At 43.5% G+C, this 24973-nt stretch overlaps 1 protein-coding gene across 1 annotated transcript in view; it reads right to left on the bottom strand.

Moving 5' to 3' along the window:
- Positions 1-24973, bottom strand: part of PCDH19 (protocadherin 19) — a 175489-nt gene that overhangs the window by 85702 nt on the left and 64814 nt on the right. The window contains exon 4 of the mRNA XM_018561953.1: positions 3910-3968. Coding sequence (XP_018417455.1) covers positions 3910-3968 — 59 coding nt within the window. The remainder of the gene's footprint in view (positions 1-3909; positions 3969-24973) is intronic.

Genomic DNA, 24973 nt, shown 5'->3' with positions numbered 1-24973 from the left:
TTGTATTTGACCATGAGACCATGTCCCTTTTCTCTTCTGATGAATGCCGGAAAAATAACATCTCAATTATCGGTCGTGCGGCACAGGTGTAAAGTGTCTTGCCGTTCCCGTCTGCATGTCAGGACCCCTTTTTGTCTACGCTGTCCTCGGTGTTCAAGCTGTATACGGATAAGCCGGAAGGAACACAAAGCTAGATGCCTACCAAGCTTAAAGTGAACTTGTCATCACCTTTATACACTGCCTGGCCAATTAAAAAGTCACCAGCTGGGTTTACCTAAGCATTTAGGTAAGAGCTTTTCATTGGATGGATGAGGAAGCAGTTTTATGATCTGGGGTTGCTGCAGTTGGTCAGGTCTAGGTTCGGCAATGTTATGTCCCCCATAAAATGAGGTCAGCTGCCTAACTGAATATCCTGAATTACCAGGTTTTTCCATCAATGGATTTTTTTTCCCCTGATGGCACATTGGGCATATTACATGATGACAATTCCAGGATTCATCGGGCTCAGATTGTGAAGGAGTGGTATAGGGAGCATGAGACATCATTTTCACACATGGGTTGGCCACCACAGAGTCCAATGCAAGGGAATTTGAGCTCTGCAGGGGAAGTTTCTCTTTATTATAGAAAATAAGGTGAAGCTCTGTCGACTCCATCATCCAATCATGTGCAAACAAAACACTAACAGGTCTATTCACAAAAGGGTGAAGAGTTTGGAGAAGGCAGGAGAAGTGAACAGTCCAGGTCAAAATAGCTGATTTGGATGAATTCTCCGATTCAGCTTATTTTCCAGTTCAGCTATGTTGTCCTAGATGTTTCACTTCTTCTTCCTTCTCCAAACTCTTCACCCTTTCGTGAGTAGACCTGCAATTCTTTTATTTTCTTTGCACGCGATTGGGTGTTCTTTGCAAAGTGAAATTTCGCCAAGCTAAGGGGAAACTTCCCTAAGCTTCCCTTGAAAAGTGAACAGACTATTTGCCTACAGTAAATCTAACCTTGTGAATGGATAGGCGGCAATAGGCTCAGTTCACAAAGCTAACACACCAGAAAAGGATTTTAATGTATTTATTTTTTGACATTATTATAATAATAATTAAAATTATTTATACTTCAGTCCAATGAGATTTGCAATTAAAGTCACATGACTGAAAATAAAGATCCTTATGCATGTGTTAAACTTTGTGAATTGAACCTAATGTCAACTAGATTGCAGTTATCAGTGGCAAGCCCAGGGTTGCTGTTCGGACTTTTTTTCAACAAAAACAGCGGTGCGCTTTAAGACTGAAGTGCTGCTGCCAGAAGAAGATGTTGCATTTCTTGCAAAGTCTTCACTTAAATCTGACTTTCTCATTATGCCTGTTGCTGCTCCATATTTTTTCAAAATGTTATAATTTATTCCTATTAGGGATGCACCGATACCAAGTACAGTACTCGGTACAAGTGATACTCGGTACAGATACTTTTCAAGCTCCAAGACAAGACTAGAGAAAAATTCAAAAATTAGTAGGGATGCACCGATACCATTTTTCCAAGTACAAGTACTGATACTCACCCAAGTACTCACAGATACAAGTACTGATACATTTTTGTTTAGTGCCATGTGACAGTTTTTCTAAAACAATAGACTAATGATTTCAGGACAGTGGTGGAACGCCAGAGCCAGGTCCCAGCTGCAACCGCTGCAACCCTGGTAGTTCTCGGGAAAATGCCAAGTATCGGCACTGGTATCTGAACTGGTATCGGTGCATCCCTAATTCCTATAGCGCTGCTATATTATGAAGTACCGCGCTGGGTGTGCAGAACCATTCACACTGGTCCTGTTCCTTAAAGGAGCTTACAATCTAATGTCCCCGCCACACTGACACACAGTACAGTCAGTCTAGTCAGCCATCAAATAACCTGCTGACCTGTTTTTTTTTTTTTTTTTTAGTGAGAAAGGAAACACCACAGAAATGCAGAGAAAATAAAGAAATGCATGCAGTGGGAATTAATTCCTCTGAGTCCAGTGCTTTAAGGCGAAACCACTAAGCCATTATGCTGTCATTTTGTTTCCTACCCCAGGTAATGAAAACACCAGAAGCACATTTTAGTGCGTTAAACCTGCAGAGAGTATTCTGCACAATGCATTGGCTGCACTATTCAGCAGGAAGCACAGTCTGCATTTCAGAGGGTTATGCGTTGCTTTTGTCTGGATTCACATTGACTTGCATAGGGCAAGTTCCGGCACAACACTATACAACATGCTGAGTTAACACTGCTTTGCAAGATGCATTCTAAAACTCAAATACCGTCTTCCAAGTCCTTCACAAATTCAGATTAGCCCTTAAAGTGAACCTGTTCCTAGACTACTGACATTAAAGTATTTAGATGTTCTAAACAAGCAGTAAAAAAGCTTTAAAGCTGAATTTTAATCTGCTTATTTTTTGCTTTCCCAGTGCCCCCCCCCCTACCTGTTCCTAGACTACTGACATTAAAGTATTTAGATGTTCTAAACAAGCAGTAAAAAAGCTTTAAAGCTGAATTTTAATCTGCTTATTTTTTCCTTTCCCAGTGCCCCCCCCCCCCCTCATTAACATGACATTTGTAAATAAAACGGTTCCATATCTTATTTAAGCAAAGCAGTGCTTCTCTATGCAATGCAGGTAGATCACCTCCTAAGAAGGGCCGGCAGGGTGCTGTACATAGCTTCCTGAAAGCATCACAGCACCCTGCCTCAGTAGTCCTCTGAAGAGCCCTTAGATATAATGCAAGCAGAGGGCTGGATCTTGGGAAGAGTTAGCCAAATATCAAATTGGTGGGTGGATGTTAGTCTGGAGGAGTGGGAGTTCCTAGGCAGGATTTAAACCCACAACCCCGACATAGCATGGTATTGTGCTGCCTACTGTGTGCTATCCCCCAAAAATTTAAGATTTTTGATTTGCATTACAGTAAGTGCCTATAGCACCAACATATTCCAGGATAGGGAGAACACTTAACCACTGATGCCAGTTTTGGCCCAGTGGAGATGACAACCTTTTGGCTAACAAAAGACTATTGACTAACTTAAAAGCTGGGTTCACACCTGCTCGTTAGTAATATGTGCGTTTGATGCGCGTTTCGGGCCGCACATTTTTAGCACGATTTGCAGTCCATGAAACGCAAAAAAATTGACAAAAATCTATAGACTGGGTCCTAATGGTTACGCGCTGAAGTCCGCCCCAAAGAAGCTCCTGTACTATTTCGGGCGTAGGGCATTTTTCAGCGCGTCAAAACGATCTGAAATACGCCCAGGTGGGAACCATGCCCATAGGAATTAGTAGGATTTCAGTGCTTGAGCGTTTTTCAGCGCTTCGATCAGCGCTGAAAAACTCCCAGGTGTGAACCCAGCCTAAGACTGGTCAACAGTCTGCTGAATTGCTTATAAAAATCTAAAGTGGGGAGTTTTTGGCCCAGTGGAGATGACAACCTTTTGGCTGACCAAAAACGATTGACTAACCTAAAGACTAGTCAACGTTCTGCTGACTTGCTCATAAAAATCTAGACTAGGGAGTTTTTTTGGCCCAGTGGAGATGAAAGCCTTTTGGCTAACTAAAGACTTTTAACCAACCTAAAGAATGGTCAACAGTCTGCTGACTTGCTCAAAAAATTCTAGACTAGGGAGGAGACCTAAACCAGATTTATAAAGAAATCACCCTTGTTGGTCATCTTCAAACTCAATGCAGATGGTGCCCTTGACCGCCAGCAAACCCAGGTTCCTGTAAAGTAACAACACCATCCCCTTAGAAGATGTAAGGCCCACAATCTTGATCTAGTAAAGTTTGAGCTTGGCAACCATGTTGCTTGAAGGTAACTGCAAGCAACTGGAAGATCATCCCCAGTGATTTACTGAGAGGAAACAAATTGCAGGAAGCCTTGAGTTTGTTTTTCACGTACCTTTTAATCAGATGTGCCCGGCTGTTCACATAGTTTGTATCGAATGTGTAATTCTCTGTCTGAAAGAGAAAAGGAGAAGATTAGATGACGTTGCAAAAGTGATAGCGATACCAAAAAAATAGAATTCACTATCTAACCCCCCCCCACTTCTCCCACCCCCCTTTTCCCCCTGCCTCGAGCGGTGAAACATCAAGGGACACCCATGCCGGAGATCAGTGCTTTATGTTCCAATGTGTATGTGAGCATGTGTCCCAATGCAACAAACACACTTTGATATTGTTTGATTATTTAAGTGGCTGTCTTTTTGTTTTTTGCACACATGTCTGCAAGCAGCCCAACCAATACAGTCTGACATAGCTGGAACTTATTTTAGCAAAATTATTTTAAAGTATATCTATGGTCATAATTAAAAAAACAAAAAATATGATGACGTCTGTCACTAGCTGTGCAGCTTGACCCGTTTTAGGAAGTGGAAAAACAGCAGATCGATTGGCGGGATCAACAGGTAATAAAACTATGTTACGGGGGAACTCAGAAAAACAAAAACTGTTACATTAATGCTATTGACAGACTGCATTATATTTATTTTTTTAATCTTGCACATAGTTACACTTTAATACATGAATTAAAACAGTTAAACAGTCAACTTAAACAACAGACAATGAGAGAAAACATTTATGTAAACCCCTCCCCCCCAAAAAAAACAAATGTAAGCTTTGCTACAGAATTGATATTTTTATTGTATGCTTTTTTTTTTTTTGTATAGTTAAAAAAAAACCCTTCTAGGGTTTCAGCCTTTATGATGTTCTGACAGACTTTAGCGATGTTGAAATTGTTGAAATTGTGCTCGTACACCTGTTGTGTTGGGGCCGTCTCTCACCCCCGACACCCGCGGCTTGCAGGTAGCCTGCAGAAAATGAAGCATAACAGCCGCGAACTACATTAACCTTGCCAGCGGCCCGCACAGACGCTAAAAATGTCATTTTTAGCTGCAGATCTCAAACAGCCAGCGTGAGGTCCGCCCCGCGTTCGCTTCGCAGGACTTACCGGCGAGCTGCGCCCCGCCAGGTTGCCAATCATCTCTACTGACAAGACATATGGGACCCACTGATACAAAGGCAAGCAGAGCCTACAAAATGTCACTCCGACCGTCTCCTGCATGATGTTATCAGTTGTAGCTGCAGCCGGGTTAGGTCAGCTACAAAAAGAAAAAGTTGGGGGATCTAATGTTGAATAATAGGGATGAGGTTCGAGTTCCCGGGATTGAGAAAGTTCCAGAAACGAGAAAAACAAAGAACAATCTATAATGCGGTCATAGCCTTTGGCCCCGGCTCAGCTGAGTCACAAGAGTCAATAATTTGTATGTAGGTAAGTTGGGGCATGGCAAAAAAAAAAAAAATTGGCAGAAAGTCTGACCCAGTCCTTCTCAACCAGGGTGCCATGGCACACTGGGGTGCCTCCTGGCTTAATTAATATGAATACATTTTTTATACATTTTAATAACTATAATAATGAATCTCACAACCATTACAGGGCTGTGGTGAAGCACAGACCTCAGAGACAATAATGATTGAACTCAATGGACTTTATGTATCTTTATGTACATATGTGATATCTTATGTATCTGTAGGTATCTTTTTCAGCCTGACTATGTAACTATGTAACAATACAGTGGATAACAGACACACTGGGATCGATGGGCAGCACAGTGGCGTAGTGGTTAGCACTTCTGCCTTGCAGCAGTGGGGGTCCTAGGTTCGAATTCCAGCCACTATCTGCAAGGAGTTTCCATGCTCTCCCTGTGCTTGCGTGGGTTTCCTCCGGGTACTCTGGTTTCCTCCCACACTCCAAAGACATGCTGGAAGGTAAATTGGCCATGCATGTGATATAGGGACCTTAGATTGTAAGCTCCTTGAGGGCAGGGACTGATGTGAATGTACACTATGTAAAAGCGCTGCGTAAATTGTTGGCGCTTTATAAATACCTGTAATAAATACATTTACTAAAGGCAAATAGGCTGCTCACTTTGCAAGGGAATTTTCCCTTAGCTTAGTGAATAAGGTTAAGCTCTGCCGATCTCCATCATCCAACCATGTGCAAGAAACAATGTTTTGTTGTTTTGTTTCCTTGCTTGTGATTGGGTATTCTCTGCAAAGTGCAAATCCCATTGCAAAGTGAACAGCCTTTAGTAAAACAACCCCACTGCCGCAAGACCATTGCGTCCCCGGGAATCATTTTAACAGCCCGTGTTGAAAACAGAACAAAAAGAAAAGGAAAAGAAAAAAGGCCAAACAAGCAAATCATATGCAATCATACAACTCATACTTTACTCAGCCGATGTTGCAGGAGCTGGACGCTGTCCAACAATGGTGAACAAATGAAGCACACGGGTTCAGTATGAGACCAATGATGGCATCATTCTCTGAGGTTTAATAGCTGTATTTTTTATGGATAAACTCCCTCTGGAGAGGACGCATTGAATACACAAACTGGAGCTGATCTATTATTTATTATTCAACAAAACAGTCTTATTGGACTTTTCACTGTTTTTTTTGAGTAGCTGTGTTGCTTTGCTTCTCATTGCCAGAGACGGAGGAGAGGAGAGACAGGGAAATCAAATCAGAATGATACGGACAGTCCTACAATCCCAAGGCTTGTACCAGCAGTATGAGCAGGGGGCCCTGGAGGACTGAGCCCATCTATTAGGGAGCCCCAAGTACTCAGCAATGAGAGGAACTCATTTCCAGAGACTCTCTGCTCTCATCCCAGACTTCACTTCCATAGCAGAAAGGAGGAAACCCCATTTTACTGGGAGAAATGGAGCTAATGGTGAAAATAACTAACAATATTTTACAGCATGTCACAGATTGAGAGGGACACGAGAAATCCTGGATTTATAAATCCCATACCTGGACTCACCCCCCTTCTCCTCCTTTATATTATCCCCTACCCCTGATAATGTCCCTGGATCCACCTCCTATCCCCTTTATGTTATCCCCTAGCCCTGATAATATCCCTGGACTCACTTCCTATCACCTTTATATTATCCCTTAGCAAGATAATATCACTGAACTCCTCTCCTTTCCCCTTTAAATTATTGTCTGACCTGATAACTTATCTGAACTCACCTTATATCACCTTTATTTTATCCCTTAGCCCTAATAATGTGATAGGACCTATTCCTTCCAGCCCACCCTCCATTCCAAAGCATAATAACCTCGTAATTCCTTTGGCAATGCTAAAATGAATTTGGTTCCACCAAAAGAGCTTCCATACTATCCCTTTTAAATTATTGCCTAACCTTATAACATACCTGGACTCACCTTCTATCAGAAAAGAGAAAAAAAAGAAGATGGCAAGGAAGGAGAGGTACAGAAAGACAGAGAGGAAGGGAACTGATACATAAGTAGGCTGGATAAGATTGAGTATTGAAAGTTCCCATCTAGTAATCCATTGTTGCATATATTGCATTAGCACAGGGCATGTGCACCAATCTTCTCAGTGCCAACTATTAGCCACGCCCAATGTTCACCCCATTGTCTTTCTACACCTCTGGGAAAGTCCAGTATACAAATCTCAGCTCCACTTACTTGCCACAACCACCAAAAATAGGCCCTGCAGTTGAATCATTTCTGAATGTTACATGACTGATAATTCACCAGGAGGGAGAGATGTGAATGGAGGAGTTGGGGACTCTACTGAGCTTATCCTGGTCCTCCAGCCTTTGAGAGGTATAGGTAGCCACAAAAGGGGCCTTAGCCAAACCAAATCCCTTTTTTTTAACCAACATACGGTCTGAAGTTTTCTCTATAAACATCGATAGAAACCATGTAGCTCTGCGGACTGCCTACGTTGGAATGCAGGGCACCACTCCGCATTAGGATTTCAAACACACTTTGTTCAGACAACAACTGCAACTACGAGAAATTGATGGCCAATAGATCAGCAGGCAGAGGACAGTCCATATGACCACAATCTGTTTCCAAACTAATTGCTTCCAACTCCCCCGATGAAGCTAATTCTGCACGTGTCAATGTAAGTACAAGTTCAAAGGTATATTGTCATTAGCATATCATTACCATTTTAAGATGAGACACGTTCTTTCACAAATATTGAACGGTTAGCAAATTTTTTTTTCCAGGATTCCATTTAAATTGCAAAATCCCGAAAATATTACATTATGGATATACAGAAATTGGATTGTAATAATATATTCAGATTAAAAAATGAGTATGATTGATGAGGCATAAAGCCTGCCAAAAACACACTTGCGTTCGTTATGCACTTGGGTGAAAAATTATATATTTTACCTCTCGGTATTACTCGTATACCTCTGTGCTGCTTCGCATTAATCTTCATTGGGTTTCAATCTACTGATTTAACTAAAAATAGTTTTATTCTGTAGAACTGTATACTCAGCTAATGAGAAAAATCTGACGTTTTGTCATTGCAGAAATGAATAATGACTTGTCATTCCTTGGTTCCATATATGATAAATGCATTGATTGCGTCCAATAAAGGTATTAAAATATATCAGCTTGCTACGTTTGCAATATCATCGACCGAGTTAGAGCAAAACGCAATTTAGCGCTAGAGGTATTATTCCCTATATAAAAGGGTCGTTAAGGAGAAGGAAAGTTCAGTGAAAATTTAGGTGAAACAAACTTTTAACAAACTAGTTAGAAATAAAAAAATGGTATTGCGGAAAAAGAATGTTTTACTTCTCTTTTTACCGAGACCTTTATACTTCTTTTATATATTTAATACTGGCTTCTAGCTAATAACAGACATTGACTTCATCAGAGTAAATTGAAAACAATTTAACGGAATATCTTTTTACTTTTTAAATGGACTCCAGACTTATTGAAGGTCAAAACTAACTCTCAGTATATAGAAGGATGAGTGTTCAATCTTGCTTACATCACCATGGCTAACTTTTTTCAACTCCAATCTTCTATTACCACCAAACATTTACTTTTAATGAACTCCCTTTAGTTTTGAGGATACTTTGAAGGTACTTGGAGAAAAGATAACAGAAGCTGTATATGCAGAAAAAGGCATGCATACATGTAACTAAAAAATCCACGTGGCATATATAATATAGCTCAATATACTGTTCATATGGAAATATTGACTTGCCAGAAAGTCAAGAGTTATATACTCCCACTGGCCTGTAGCCTTTCCCACTGTGACATGTGACATACGTGCTCTGAGGGCAAAGGCAAATATAAAATGTGGGGCCTTATGAGGTCTTCTGTTAAAGAAGAAGTCTTTAACAGAAGTTATATAAGTTATATAAGTATTTAACTGCACACCAAGGTCCAATGTGTAAAAAGCTTTTATTCAGATGTTAAACATACATGGCAGCCCTAGTGCTACCATGTATGTTTAACATCTGAATAAAGGCATTTTACACATTGGACCTTAGTGTGTGGGTGGCCACTTACCATCCGCAGGTCTTAACAGCAACTATCTTATTTTATTGGGGTTCCGGTCTGGAGTTTGGTGGAAAAATAGACTGTCATTCAAGTCAAATTGCAGGTCCACTGACTTGCATTAGACTTGAGGATGCCAAGGGACATTCCACAGTTGGAGCAGAGATGGGAAAGGTGAGTGCCGACCTGCGTGGGACTGAGGATTAGCTTTATTCCATACCCTGGAGAAAAACAAGTACAGGAGGTAGCCCCACTGCAATGGAAAGTTTTTAAAATGCCCAGAGTTCTTCATTCAGCACACAGGTGGTGTGACCAAAGGCCCCTACTCCAGTCTCCACTGGTCACAATGGAGATTGACCTTGGATTTATCTGTTAGCCAATGGGTATGTGTTAGAGCCTTTTTGTCCATGAGGCCTAAGACAATCGTCTGACTGCCTTGTCTTTAAGGCAGGACTCCCTCCCTTCCTAACAATCCTTCTCCCATGCTATTTTTTACACGACGTCTCAGACAAGTTATTTATTTTCCAAGACTAATTTATTTTTTTGCTGCGCCTAGAAATAAAAATCAAATATCACAAAAAAAAGTGGGCACCCTGCCAGAGGAGAAATGTAATTTTAAGCCTGAGAGCTATCCCTCATTTACTCAACCATCTCCCTCTCTCCGTTAATCGCGGCTCGATATAATTCATTTATCAAATTAATACTTCATTTGAAAAATAAATAAAAGCTTCGGAGAGGGAAATATACACGCTCATGCAGCTGCTACCACTTAGGGATAAAAAAAAGAAAACGTAAAAACCCTCCATAGACGGGTAATAGAGCAGCAAGCCAAAACCCAACACGTCAACAATCACCACACCGCCGTCAGACGCAGACGCTGTGGAGTAGAAAGCGTAGTTTGAGAAGTGTGATTAATCTGGAATGAAAGTGTGGGGCATTGCTGCTGTGGATGATGTTGCACGGAGATAATAAAGCCAAGGGAAAGCTAGTTACTACTGACCTTTCCTGAGATATGTCTAATTTAGGAGACGGCAGCCTCCTGGTGAAACACAAGTTTGTGTTGTTGAAGGTAAAGGAGTTGAGAAAACTATGTGGTTCTGTTACGGCTTTCACCTGGTAATTAGTCACGGAACTGTTGTGCTGGATTATTAGCTACTGTTAGATGTAGTCCCTTCATGCAGTGCCTGAATCTTTAGATCATTGAAGACACTGTGGTGGCTAAGTGACTACCACTCTTGCTGCGCAGCAGTAGAGGGAATTTGATTCCCATCAAAGACATTATCTGCATCAGGATTGAATGTCCTTGAACGGTTAGTATAGATTTTCTCCTACCATCCAAATAAAACCCAACAGCTCAGTGGAAGGCCAATTCTAGACAAAACTTTTCAGTTCTGGATGTACTGGAGGAGAATTAATAGTTTTCCTAATTTTGTATTGCTGTCCATGAGAGTACATTGGGGTTATACAGTATGCACTCGCTTCCTGTCCCTGTGACAACATGGCAAGCAATGAGGGGAGCAGTTGTTAAAGGGACAAAACGAAACACAGACAGTAAGGACCCGTGTTGAAGGGCTTTGGGGTTTGTGTCAATGGGTGGATGTAGCTTGCTTTTGACATCATGAGATGCTTCTGATGTCATTATAACCAGCATCATCCTGATTCAAGCCACTTTTGCAATTCTATAGACGTGTATGCGGAGAGAAGCAGTTCTGATGCAAACAAAAGCCCTTCGGCGCAAACCCTGACAGAAGTGCTAACTATTCCTCATTTTACTGAAAGTGTTTTATTGCAGTGTGTATCTCCACTGGAGAGATTTCCTGTCAAATCCCATCACAAAAACACTGAAGGAAAATCTCCCTAGTAAGTACTGCAAATAAAATCCTTCCAGGGGTTCTATCCCTTCCTCAATGTCTTTTGGATGGAGTTGGGTTGGGTTAACTGGCTTCCTTCCATTAGCTGGTCCTAGAATGTTTTTGAGCTCCAAGCAGTTCTGGGAGTGAATTAATAGGGATTCCCAAGGCCACCGAGAAGGCATGAACCCAAGCTCCAAACACTCTACGCTCTAGCAGTGCTAGAAATGAAATGGTAGGGATGCCCAAGGCCACCAAGAAGGCATGTACCCAAGCTCCAAACACTCAACGCTCTAGAAGTGCAGAAAGTGAATTTGTAGGATGCCCAAGCCACCAAGCAGGCATGTACCCAAGCTCCAAACACTCTATGTTTTGGCAGTGCTGGAAGTAAATTGGTAGGGATGCCCAAGGCCACCAAGAAGGCATGTACCCAAGCTCCAAACACTCAACGCTCTAGAAGTGCAGAAAGTGAATTTGTAGGATGCCCAAGCCACCAAGCAGGCATGTACCCAAGCTCCAAACACTCTATGTTTTGGCAGTGCTGGAAGTAAATTGGTAGGGATGCCCAAGGCCACCAAGAAGGCATGTACCCAAGCTCCAAACACTCCACGCTCTAGCATTGCTGGAAGTGAACTGGTAGGTGGTCCTTTGTATCATTTCTAAAGCATTGTGCAATATTGTCAAGAGTATACAAATACAAAATATTACTTAATATAATGATTGATTAGACATTTGTTAAAGACTCATCATATTTATAGAGATCATTCCCTGAACACATTTCACAACATCCCATCACTTTTGCCGTACATCATTCCAAGTCTCAGTTCTCTGTTTTTATAAGACTCCTAAACGTACATCCGTCAGCCCCCAATTAATCAGTACGTAACCTTCCAATCACATTGAAGCAGTGTTAAACTTTTGAAAGTTTTTTTTCTATTTCCAGGTTGACGAGAAACTTAAATTAAAAAAAAAGCAGCACGTTGGAAAATGTCTCATCTCTTTCTAAAGTATGTCATGCATCAAACTTTTTTTTGATCCATTATTTTAAAACCTTTCATAAAAGTCTATCTCGTCCTCGGAAACTGTAATCACAGTGTCCACATTTCATTCTTTGATAGCCGAACTAAATTCAGAAGCTTTTGGCGAGAGACGCGCAACACCCAATGAAGTGACACGTTCAAGGTCATCCGAGTGCTGACACGGCCGGTTGTTCCAGATCTCTTGATACAATTGTCTGGAAATCTAATGACAGTGGAATTTTAGCTCCCACTGTGAAGCCTATTCAAGGAGCCAGTTTCTCATACGTCGCCGTAGTCTGGACCGTTCACAATTATCCACCAGGCTCTCTCATTGTGCTGCTGCAGAATGCAGCCGGGACAAAGCCCTTGACAACATACACCATGAAAGCCATTAGAATAATTGTATAAAATGTGGAAAAAAAATAAGAAGAAACCCTTCTCTTGTTTTGCTTCGAGAAAGCGCTAATTAAGTCCCAGTGTCTTTATTTATGCATCAAAGTCTGCACTGTACGTCTATACTGTACGTGCCATCGTTGAATATATAATAAGGCTTTGCGGTGAATATAATGCAATCATAAATATCACTAATTGCTACTCTTTGTACAATGCTTTGGAAATAATTAGATTATTTGGATGTGTTTTTTCCCCCCTATTTTTAAACAATAATGTCTCTTTATATGTTGGAAATTAGTGGTTAATTGGGCTTATTTATAGAGAAACTTTGGTTTACCTATGAGGAGGGAAATGGAGCTTCTGCTGCCGTCAAGATGACAACGCGGGGGCACAAAATGGGACACATTGTCACCCTGTGGAAGATATGCCTGAAACTGGACCTTCATGGTAGGATCACCAGGTATTGTCTTAATTAAATCTACAGATTTGAGGGGGCGTGGCCAAGCCATGGACGTGTGAGGAGTGCGGCCTTACAGCTCCGGGCCCGACTTTGCCTTTTGAAATGCCATCACATGTTATATTTTAGTGATTGGGTGTACAATACTGAAGCCAAAGACAGCCAGGGGACCAGCATTTTCTAAAGGAGGTCAGCAGTGGCTGCTTATGGCCTCTGTCTGGTCAACAATGAATAAGCTTTAGTGCAGGGGTAGGCAAACTTCAGTCCCCTAGCTATGGTGCAATTACATATCCCATTAGGCATTGCAAGACTTTGACAGCCGCAGGTAGGACCATCGCTATAATGAGGCAGCCTCAAGTGGTATCTCATTAGGGGGGCGGCAGTTGTGGGGAGCAGCAAAGGAGCAGCCACAGCATTCTAGATTGCTAAGATCTCTGTCCACCTTCCCGCCCAGATCACAGATGTCATCGACTGCCAGGGAGCTGAGCTGGACGTTATGGTTGGCGTACTTCCACACTCCTAGCAACCGGTGACTTCAGTGAGCTGTATGGGAAGCCGGACAGAGAGTCCCTGACAGGCACGGCTCTTTGTTTTGACCCACAGCCACCTGTCCCACCACATCCTCCCTTCCCCACAGGAACCCCCCGCAAAAGCTCTATCAGCAGTAACCGAACCCCCCCCCAACTCCCGCACCCCCACTCTACAGCCTCAGGTGGCATACAGGGTGGGGACGGCCAAGGCTGCAGTCATGGCACCCTGTACTTTCTACCATTGTAGCTTCACCACAGCTAGAGGGCTGGAGTTCCCCCCGCCTAATTAGTGTTAACTCAACCACTAAAATCTCATATACACTTCAATATGTTGATGCAATTTCAACAATAGTTTTCATTATTTTAAAATCCTCAGCTGTCCTTTAAACAATCCCTGGTGATCCCTCCATGAAAGTCCATGAGCAGGCACTTCCTGTATGGTGACAAAACCATGTGCTTGCACGCCTGCGTTGTCACACACCCTCCCAATGGGAATTACCAGAGGCTATGTCCACACACATTGCATGGGCATGGTCCACCGTTGTCACCATCAGGAAACCCACCCTGAGAAATGCCATGCAGCCATTTGCTGGAGTAGACAGGAAGTGGCTTCAAAGAGGCTGCAGGAGGTGGAAGAAAGGATGAAATAAAAGTTGAAAATGTTTTTTTTTTTTATTTAAAAAATTGTTACATGTCTTGCTGTAGCAAACTAGATGTCATCCAGTTTAGGTTTACATCTATTGGTAACTCATACAAAGGCTTTTTTTTATCCAAGAAAGAGATTGTATGTCATCAGCTTCTAATCATCCTCTCACAGCCATTTTCACTATAGGCTCCAGCAGGTAAATGTATAGCGGGGGATGTAAGGATGATTGTTTGAGCCAGTCCAGTGTGAAATTAACTGGTGGTCTCAGCCCACCTCCCTATGGAGAAGCGCTCCCCTCTGCAGAGCTCCAGTGGTGGCTTTCCCTTCTCATCTGAGAAATTGCTGTCCAGCAGTGTATAGAATAGGACAGACCCTTCAGCCATGAAGAGCAGCAAATAAGTAACCACACCGATAGACCTCACGCCTGAAGGAGCTGCCTTATGCTGGCCGGCAGCACACATGTAACAATTGTTAAGGTGCCCAAACACATCAGATCGATGTAGATGAATCTCTACAACACGTGAATGAAAGTAGATGTAAACCCTACTTGGATGACATTTCATTTTCTAAAGTGAACTGGTGTGTCATTAAAGGTAACCATAGTCCCACACACTTCCTGTCCTAGGGTGTCAACACTGCTGCATCATAGAAGCAATACAGTGAGTGAGCGTTGTCACTTTAGGACAGGAAATGTGTTACTGGCAGGATTACCAAGTGAAAATAAAGGGAGGGAAGCCTGAAACATAAAAACTAATGCAGCCGCCACATCTAAGGCCTCACAAGCTTCAATATATTAAAACACAGAAGGTTCTGAGCCACCATGAGGAACAGGACACCACACCCCTAAATATAATTGTAACCAAAACTGGAAAGAGTCTGCCCTTCTGCTATAGCGGCGGACTCCTCCAGAGTTTACTGAGGCAGGAGTGGGGTAGGCGCTGCCCGGGGAGCTGCTGCCGTCCCATAGGCTTTACGAGCCAGAATGGGAGGCGCCCTGCCAGGACGACGGGGAACCTCCTGTTTTGATGTGCCGCGAAAGCGGACGGGGATGCGCAGACCATAGGCCCACCCCGGCCGCTGACGTCACACTCCGGGTTATTTAGGTACTGTGATGCGTCATGGTATATGGTGGAGTGAGTGGAGGTATAGGGAGATTGGCGGGAGAGGTGGTCCTGGATGTATGTGCAATAGTTATATCAAATGATGATGATTGCCATTTTAGCACTAGATTTTGTTTCCATGTTTTGTATATGGTTATTTTAGTTCATTAAGTCTGACAAATTGGGATAGTAATACCCCCCATCCCCTCCCCCTTTATACAGGTGTAGGAGATAGTATATGTGAGGGGTCATTTCCTTTTGCTTAGGTAGTTTGGAGGCGCCCTGCCAGGACGACGGGAAACCTGTTTTGATGTGCCGACCATAGGCCCACCCCGGCCGCTGATGTCACACGCTGGGTTATTTAGGTACTGTCATGTGATGCGGCATGGTATATGATGGAGTAAGTGGCGGTATAGGGAGATTGGAGTGAGAGGTGGTCCTGGATTTTTGTGCAATAGTTATATCAAATGTAAGTCCCTATATAATGATTACCATTTTACCACTAGATGTTGTTTCCATGTTTTGTATATGGTTATTTTAGTTCATTACGTCTGACAAATTGGGATAGTAATACCCCCGTCCCACCTTTATACAGGTGTAGGAGATAGTATATGTGAGGGGTCAAGGGGTCATCTCCTTTCGTTTAGGTAGTTTTTTTATATACAGTATATGGATAACGTTAGTCATTCATGACTAGTCCCTGTTATATATATTTTCTGATGTCATATTAATTTGCAGCATGGATGGACGGGGAATTGGCTTTTCATTTCGGTACTCCTGTATGTCCCTCATTTCCTATGTCTTCTGGGCGATGGGTACTGTCCTCCTGGAGATGTGGACTTATTCACCACTAAGACCCCAAATAAGGTTATGTATTTTTCAATGTTTATTATGTGATATGAATGTTTGTATGTTAATTTTCAAGGATAATCATATGTATTTATATACCCACGACATTTAAATATTACAAGCAGCCTCCTATCTTCCTGAGGAAGCTTTCTTAGCAAAACGCGTAGAAGGTTGGACCCACGGTGCATCGATACATGATTTTAGGATATGTTAATGGAATTACATGATGGGCCTATTCAATTATTTGTATTATTGTTTACAAGCGTTTACCATATTGTTGATGCTTAGAATGTGGCCGTGTGGTCCAGGGAGGCTATATGCCGATAGCCATTTTAGATTGTACTGTGGTTGAGGGAGTTGCGATGGATGTGGTATTGATGGGATTATATATTGGCTCTCTTTTTTACTTATTTTTTTGTATAATACAAATACATTTTTCAATATTGATATACGTGCAATATGTGTTTTTCATGCCTAGAGTGACACCTTAAAAGCCCCACTCTTTCCAGTTTTTGTTACAAAGCTTCAATATATGACATTATTGTTCTTGGGTTTAGATGTGCTTCAAGCTGACGGCAGTCACGTATAGATCTTAAAAACCAGCATAGAGTTTTCCATTTACATTCATCTGTATGTGTCTGACACAGAGAAATGTATTTACCACCAGAAGCTCTTGCCGTCACGGAGCGCAGTAGAAAAGTGCCGCGGGCATGGTGTGTGATTTCATTAAGATGAAAATGACATCCCATGACTGCGGCACGCTGACAGAGTTCACGGAGCTTTTGTTATCGCTTTAACTCTGCGTCGGGATGTGGCAACAGCTTGTGTCACGCCCAGGGGGCACCCATCGCTTTCTGTGATGCGTTCACCGCTAGCAAGGTGCTGGCGCAGAATAATTCGCCAACGCCCTCCAGGAACAGGTACCGAAGATTTCCGATGCCGCAATTCCAATGTGTTCATTGTGTTTGCAGACTGAGATTGGAGGCGATGTGTAAGCATGAGTTGCTCAGTGTGCGCACTTGGCGTTCAAAATCAGAAGCACTCGGCGAATAAATCAACAGGTTCACTTTAACGGATGACCCAACCAGTGCTGGGACAAGGTCCGTTAGCACCCAAGTCAAATTGTTCCGCCAACATGAGCTGTGAACTACTATAGTGGCATTGGTTGTAGCTCTTGCCCCTTTTGTGACTCCTTCACACTGCCCAAGTTGGTAACCCCTCCTGTCTGCTACTTGGCCCAGCCCTGCCTTTAATACCTGCCTGCTAGATGCCCCAACCAGTGTTGGGACAAGGTCGTACAGCACACAAGGTAAAAAGGCCAAAATGTGCCCTCCCCAAGTGAGCTATGAACTATTTCAGCAGCATAGGTTGCAGTTCATGCCCTTGTTACCTTTGATGCTCCCTCATGCTGAAGCACCTAAGGCAGCTGCTCAGACTTTCCTTCTGGATGCCCCAACCCCCCAACTGGCACAAGGTCCTTCAGCATAAAAGGTAAATAAGGGCACAATATGCCCCCTCACCTGAGCTATAACTACTTCAGCAGTATAGGTTGCAATTCCTGCCCCTTTTATGCCTCCTCATGCTGAAGTGCCCAAGGTGGTCACCTCTCCTGCCTACCTCTTGGTCCAGCCCTGGCCCCAACATCTGCTGAAACTTTCCTTTTGGATGCCCCAACCAGTGCTTGGACAAGGTCCTTCAGCAGACAAGATAAAAAGGCCAAAATGTGTCACCAAACCCCCTTCTTTGTTAGCTATGAACTACTTCAGCAGCATAGGTTGCAGCCTGTACCCCGGTTACCTTCTACGCCTCCTTGTGCTAAAGAGCCCAAGACAGCCACCTCTCCTGTCTACCCCTTAGCCCAAACCTGGCTCCATCCTTCTGGATGCCCCAACCTGTACTGGCACAAGGTCCGTTAGCATTCAAGGTAAAAAGGACAAAGTGTGCCCCCTTCCGTGAGCTGTGAACTACTGCAGTTCCTGCCCATTTTATCCCCCTCTCAGTCTAAAGTGCCCAAGACGGCCATCTCTTACTACTCCTCGGCCTGGCCATGGCTCCAACAGCTGCTCAAACTTTCCTTTCTTTCACTCCTCTGCTATCCCATTTAGAGTAAAAAATGTTTGTCCTGGGTAAGTCATGGCTTGGAGCTTGAACAAGGCTGAGGACTCTGTATGCCCCCAGGTAATGGGGTTAGGTGCTTATGCAGCCAATCGCCAAGTAGCAGGGATGCCAAGTGGAAGTAAGGGGAGTGAATCACATGATCCTTCATACTTGAAAGTATTTCTTCATTCCTGGCAGCTGAATGGAACACTGGGAGAGCAAAGGGAAGAGAAGTATAGGCAGTAGTGATAAATGTAATTTCATCGACATCTGTGTACTGTCTTGTTGGATCAGTCCAGAGGAGTGGGCGTTCCTAGACAGACAGTATTTAGCAAGCAGACAATCCTAGGTAACACTCACAGGCAGTACTGTAGCTACCATGGGGCAAAGGAGGCACTCGCCTCAGGCACAGTTGAGAGGGGGCGCAGCCAGGGCCAGCCTGGCTGCACCCCCTCGCACCTGTCGCCATGGCAATCACAGGGTGCCATGGCAACAGGGGCACCAGGCAGCCAACGCAGCCACGGCTCGGCAGGGAGAAGAGGAGTGGCACAGGCTCCAGCTACTCCTCGGATCCCCGCTGCTCTCCTCCGTCTGGAGTCAGGGTGCATGACGTCACATGATGCTTCATGTGTGCGGCGTTGGGTAACATCACACGTCTGGAGTCAGGGCGCATGACGTCACATGATGCTGCATGTGTGCGGCGTTGGGTAACATCACACGTCTGGAGTCAGGGCGCATGACGTCACATGATGCTGCATGTGTGCGGCGTTGGGTAACATCACACGTCTGGAGGCAGGGCGCATGACGTCACATGATGCTGCATGTGTGCGGCGTTGGGTAACATCACACGTCTGGAGGCAGGGCGCATGACGTCACATGATGCTGCACGTGTGCGGCGTTGGGTAACATCACACGTCTGGAGGCAGAGCGCATGACGTCACATGATGCTGCACGTGTGTGGCATTGGGTAACATCACACGTCTGTTGTTGGGGGAGGCACAATTTTCTGTCCTTGCCTCGGGTGCAAAAGGAGCTAGCTACGGCTATGCCCAAAGGTGATGCTGAGCCTCCATTAACGAAAGAACTGAAATCCGAGAAATGAAAGGGAAAGTCCAGGGACAGTCAGGCTGGGGAGAAAAGAGCTACATGATTCTGGACATCCTCCAGCCAGGAAATGAGGCCAAGCTCTATCTGATCTGCTGCAGCTTCTAATGCACATTGTGAGAAGCTCCCAGTGTGCAGTGAAAGCACAGTAAACCATTCCAGTCCAGGAGAGGAGCCGGTACAACCGTGCACGACCAAAGGGAAGGCCGGAGTTTATCTTTAATGATTTGCAAAGGGATAAAAAAGCAACTTATTCGCAGTTGTTATATCTTGGCAAAGCTTTCACCTTTAAGAAAACCTCAGGAAGCTGCCGAGTGTAATACGCTGAGGTTCTCAGGTGTGAAATTTCCGTTTGGCGGTTTTGATCCAGATGCTAATTATGCGGCACATGATAGAAGGCTGCGATAAAAAAAAATGTTAAGTCTATAAAGTGCCCAGATAAGAAGAGATTGGATGACAAGGCCGCAAGATCGTTATCGGGAAGCCTGCACTTTGCTAGTCCCCCGCGGTCCACATACACTCAGCAAAGGCTGCGCTGCCGGATTAATGCTGTGAGCGGGCGATAGGGGACTTATGGAATTATATTAGGGAGATGATATCCTACTGGATTATAACTCATCGTCATTTGATCTGAACACAATGCAAATATTAAACTGGGCAACAGACGGGAAGTTTTGTGTCGGCTCCTAAACCCACAGAGGAAGGAGAGGGATGGACTGTATACATTGTGTACATTGTGTGCTTGTTCACACCACATGTACTGGGCTGGGCTAGTCAATGTAGTCCCAACGTGTGGAAAAGGTAAAATGCCTCCTATTCGATTGTGTCTTATAAAAACAAATCAAAGTAGCAAAACGGACATGCCCTGATGACCACGTTGAACCTGCCCTAATGGATGGGTTTAGGAAACAGGTATACAGGAGACACAACTAAAAAGAGATACTCTTCATGTACTGAAATTGTTACAAGTTAAACTGTAACTAAAAGGCAAAAGTGTTTGTTTTTTCAGGTTTGGAGAGAGTGGTGAGGGGTTAGAACCCTTGTCAGGTGTTTATTGCTGTCTGTGTCCCCGTTATGGAGGTTCACCTCTCTAATTGTCCTGATTACCAATGTCACTGTGACACTTGTGCTGATGTTTTCAATCAATTAGAGCAGAAGTTTCCTGTGGGACAAAATGTAAACAGTGTATTCTGGCACTGAGATGGCACTGGTGTTTTTGGTGGACAGAGGTAAAGATGAACCCGGCACAGGGGATGTAAGGATGTATACAAGAGGTTAAGCATATTTTAGGGGCAGTTAGTGGGACAGGGATGGTTAATGTTAGGGTAGAAGTTTCAGGAAGGATTAGTGTAAAGGTTAGTGTTAGGGTTATAGGAAAAGTTGGTGTTAGGGTTATAGGAAGGGTTAGTGTTAGAGTTATAGGAAGGGTTAGTGTTAGGGTTACAAGAAGGGTTAGTTCTAGGATTAGAGGGAGGGTTAATTTTAGGGTTACAAGAAAGGAAAGTGTTAGGGTAATAGGTAGGGTTAGTGATATAGGAAGGGTTACCGTTAGGGTTACAGGGAGGGTTAGTGTTAAGGTTCCATCGAGGGTTGGAGTTAGCGTTATAGGAAGGGCTAGTGTTAAGATTATAGGAAGGATTAGTGTTAGGGTTACATGGAGGGATAGTGTGAAGGTTAGTGCTAGGGCTAAAGGAAGGTAGTGTTACACAGAAGGATAGTGTGAAGGTTAATGTTAGGGTTACAGGAAGGGTTAGTGTTAGGGTTACCCGAAGGGATAGTGTTAGGGTTGTGTCATATGAGCAGCATCTTGCCAGTGACAGAATCGCTAACAAACCACTTATCTGTCCTAATGGGGTCACTGCCTGACTAGCAAGATGTTGCTTCTTGGCAAGCAAGAGAGATGCGGAAACGTCCTAGGCCAGCAAAGGAGCAATTACATCTAGGTAAGTGAAAGCCTTTCCCGGGTGATTCTGCTGTGGACAGCAGCAGTCATCAGTCTTATGGTTTCAGTAAGGATTAGTGTTGGGGTTATCGGGGGGGTTGGCATTACAGTGAGAGTTTTTGATATGGGTACAAGCAGGGCAGGCGCTGTAGCTAGGCAAACTAGGCAGCCACCTGGGGTGCAGCCATGAACCCAGTGTGGTGCAATGCCCCCCCCCACACACACAGACCCAATTTGAAACAGCCAATAGCAGGCTGGCTATTGAAACCCTGCCCACTGAGAACTTTCTCTTTCAGGTCCGCTCCTCAAATAGAAGGTTATGGGGGCACCACAGGGGTCTGGGGGGGTGCAAGTAGCTGGTCTTGCCTAGAGGGCAAAATAGTCTAGCACCAGCCCTGGGTACGTGTAGAGTTAGCATTAGGATTACAGAAAGGATTACTGTTGGGTTTATCGGGGGGTTGGCATTACAGTGAGAGTTTTTGATAGGGGTACGAGTAGAGTTAGCACTAGGGTAGAGAGGGGTTGGTGTTGGTGGTACAGGTAGGAGTGGCGTAAAGGATAGAGATGGATTGAAATAACCTTACAACACACCACATACCAAATTGCTCGCCTGGCATCGCCCTATCACATGATCAGCAGTAAATGATTATTATTCCAGAGTTTGTTCTAGGATCCATGATTGAGTAAAGTGAAGATTTAGTGAGCCGTTACAGAACTATATCGCTCAAAAAAGGAAAAAAAAAAAACTCCCTTCAAATTAAAAAAAAAGTGTAGATTTTGCGAACACAATTCTTGTCCTGCTTCAATCTTTTCTATCAATGTGGCGGCAAGAAACAGGTGCGACCGTCTCAGGAGCGATTCATCTTTTTCGGCTCAGGTAGGACATCCACCGTGAGGGGGTCACCGCTGTCAAATTGTGAATCTAATTGCTGAAGGAAGCGTGTGCCAATTTGGATGGAAGTTGTACGGCGATGTCAGCGAGTGAGGGGAGAGCGGCAACAAAAGAGAATCTTAAAATGATGATTGCCATTGTGCCGGAGAAATGCAATCTGGGAGATCGCTGCGGAATTATAAAAGGAGAGAATAGATCAACTGAGAAATATGTAAGTTTTGAGTCTTATTGTCAGCGAACAATTAGATCTATTAATAAACTTGAGAAGAGACGTTCCTCAGGCCCGGCTGGAATGGAACAGGTTCACCGTAAGAAGCAGATGAATAGCTTTGAAATATAACAATTTTTGTAATCAATTTTTGGAATCTGATGACGACTGAAACGGCGGTAAGGCAACCTGACCGTCTCTGTCTATAGAATAGATGTGAACTACATCACTATGATCTTATATAAAGTTTATCACAAGACAATTTCAATATTTTGAAATCTTCAGCTCTCATTAAAATCATTTCTGATGATCCTGCCATGAAGGTCTTCCTTCAGGCACTTCCTGGTGCGGGGTGACAACGTTCTGTCCCTATCTCCCAAATGTGTTCTTGCAATGTCACTCGGTCACATTGGTTTCCAATGGAGATAACACAAGAATGGTCCACTGGTCACTATCAAGAAATTACTTCCGCCCTGAGGAATGCAGCCATTGTGGAAGTGCATGGAGATAACACGAGACTGGTCCACCGTTGTCACCATCAAGAAATTACTTCCGCCCTGAGGAATGCAGCCATTGTGGAAGTGCATGGAGATAACACGAGACTGGTCCACCGTTGTCACCATCAAGAAATTACTTCCGCCCTGAGGAATGCAGCCATTGTGGAAGTGCATGGAGATAACACGAGACTGGTCCACCGTTGTCACCATCAAGAAATTACTTCCGCCCTGAGGAATGCAGCCATTGCGGAAGTGCATGTAGACAGGAAGTGGCTGTAAAGAGGATGCAATATAAATGTATTGTTTTGGTCAGTTATGGTTGACTAGCTTGGAAACATGATGGAACACATTCACCATGTGCAACCTCTTCTAAACATAACAGTGTTGGCCAATTTTATCTCATGGGCGGGATCAAATAACTGTAGGCTTAAAAAGCTGAATTATACATACCATATAGTACCACAAAAAAATTAGAAAAGAAAAGATTTATTTCTTTCAAACAGCCATTGTAATTACATTAAATACATCACACAGAAACATGTGCAGAAGTTGGCTGGCGTTCATGAAGAGGTCTCCGGGTCATCTTGCTATCTCTCCTTCTTGAAAATAAAAACCCAATAGTTCTAAACCTTTGCACTCTCTGACAAGTCAAATCCCTGCAGCTCTGTACACAAAATGGCAACCCGCCAGATTTAATGGAAATTCAACAGTAATAAGAAAGAAAAATCAACCGGCCGGTGCACTTAATAAGTCTTCACGTGTGTTTGTCTTTGTAACGACAAGAGGCTGATTGAGGAAAAGTGGACCAGAGGAAATGTTGTTCTTTTCTTACAGTAACACAAAATCAACCCTCGATATCATAGTATTGCCAACACAAACACTATCACTGCAACTGATAAGCCTATAGCATAATTTTACCCTTTGTTGGCTCTTCCACCATTATTTTTTTTAGTAAAACTTTTTATTTTTAACTAAAATTCCTGTTGCTTATTTTGCTCTTTTGTAGCAGCATTTCAAACATGAAAATAGCTTTCCGGTCTCAGGGAACCCCTGCCAATAATTACTATATCTACAGCTCACAGTACATTAGCATGATGGTTAATGGGAAGAATGCTCCTTATATTTGTGGTAAGTGGAAGTAACCCCACCTAATACAATGGATCATTGGTGTCTGTGGTTACTTATCTGAGAGTTAGAAATTGTTAATTGCTCAAGGAACCCCTGGAAACCTTTGGAAGAACATTCAAGTTCCATGGAACTTGATGACAAAGGCTGTCATATACAGTAGAATGACTCCCCGCCACTGGTGACTCTTCCATGGTACCCAGAAAGCAGCTTCTAGCGATGTGTAAAATGATTTGGGTAAAACTGATTCCACTGCGAAATAACTGATTTTGCCAGAAGCACAAACTCTCACATTGTTAGAGAGCCACTTGTAGACCCCCAGAAACCTGTATGATAGGGTGACAATGCAGGAGCCCAACTGGGAGACATAGACAGAGCGCTGCCACCCTATAACAGGAAGTACCTGAACTAGGACTAGGTAGGATTTTACCATAACCATCAGATATAACATATATTTTGACATTACATTATGGCTTATATGAGATTTTAGTGATGAGGTTTACATACACTTCAACCCACCAAAAGCTGAAACACTATTAAGTTGATTGACCCTGTAATGTCTCCATCAAATAAAAGTCAACAATTAAAGGGAAAATGACTAGAAACATCCTTCCGCCCCTCGCTCCGGGTACAAGACACCAAAACAATTGTGGGTGGCATCCAAACTGCTCAGGATATCACCTTATGATTGTGTCAACCTTTTTAGAAACAAGCATTAACGCCTGGTGAAAGGATACATGCGAGGTAAGACCATCTGTTTTAAATTAAAATTGCAGATGGGCTCATTGTGGGGTAAAGCTAGAAAATTCCACCAGTAATAAATTGTGATTATCGTCCCTTTCTGGATCCGGCACATTGCAGCCTTCCCTCTTCTTCAACTATTGTATGCGGCGTATCTGCAGTGCCCCCCCCCCCTCCCT

This window comes from Nanorana parkeri, unplaced genomic scaffold (assembly GCF_000935625.1).
Source record: "Nanorana parkeri isolate BGI_ZX_2015 unplaced genomic scaffold, ASM93562v1 scaffold552, whole genome shotgun sequence".
Taxonomy (NCBI): domain Eukaryota; kingdom Metazoa; phylum Chordata; class Amphibia; order Anura; family Dicroglossidae; genus Nanorana; species Nanorana parkeri.
Note: the sequence above shows the minus strand (reverse complement) of the source record. Positions and strands in the feature narration are given on the sequence as shown.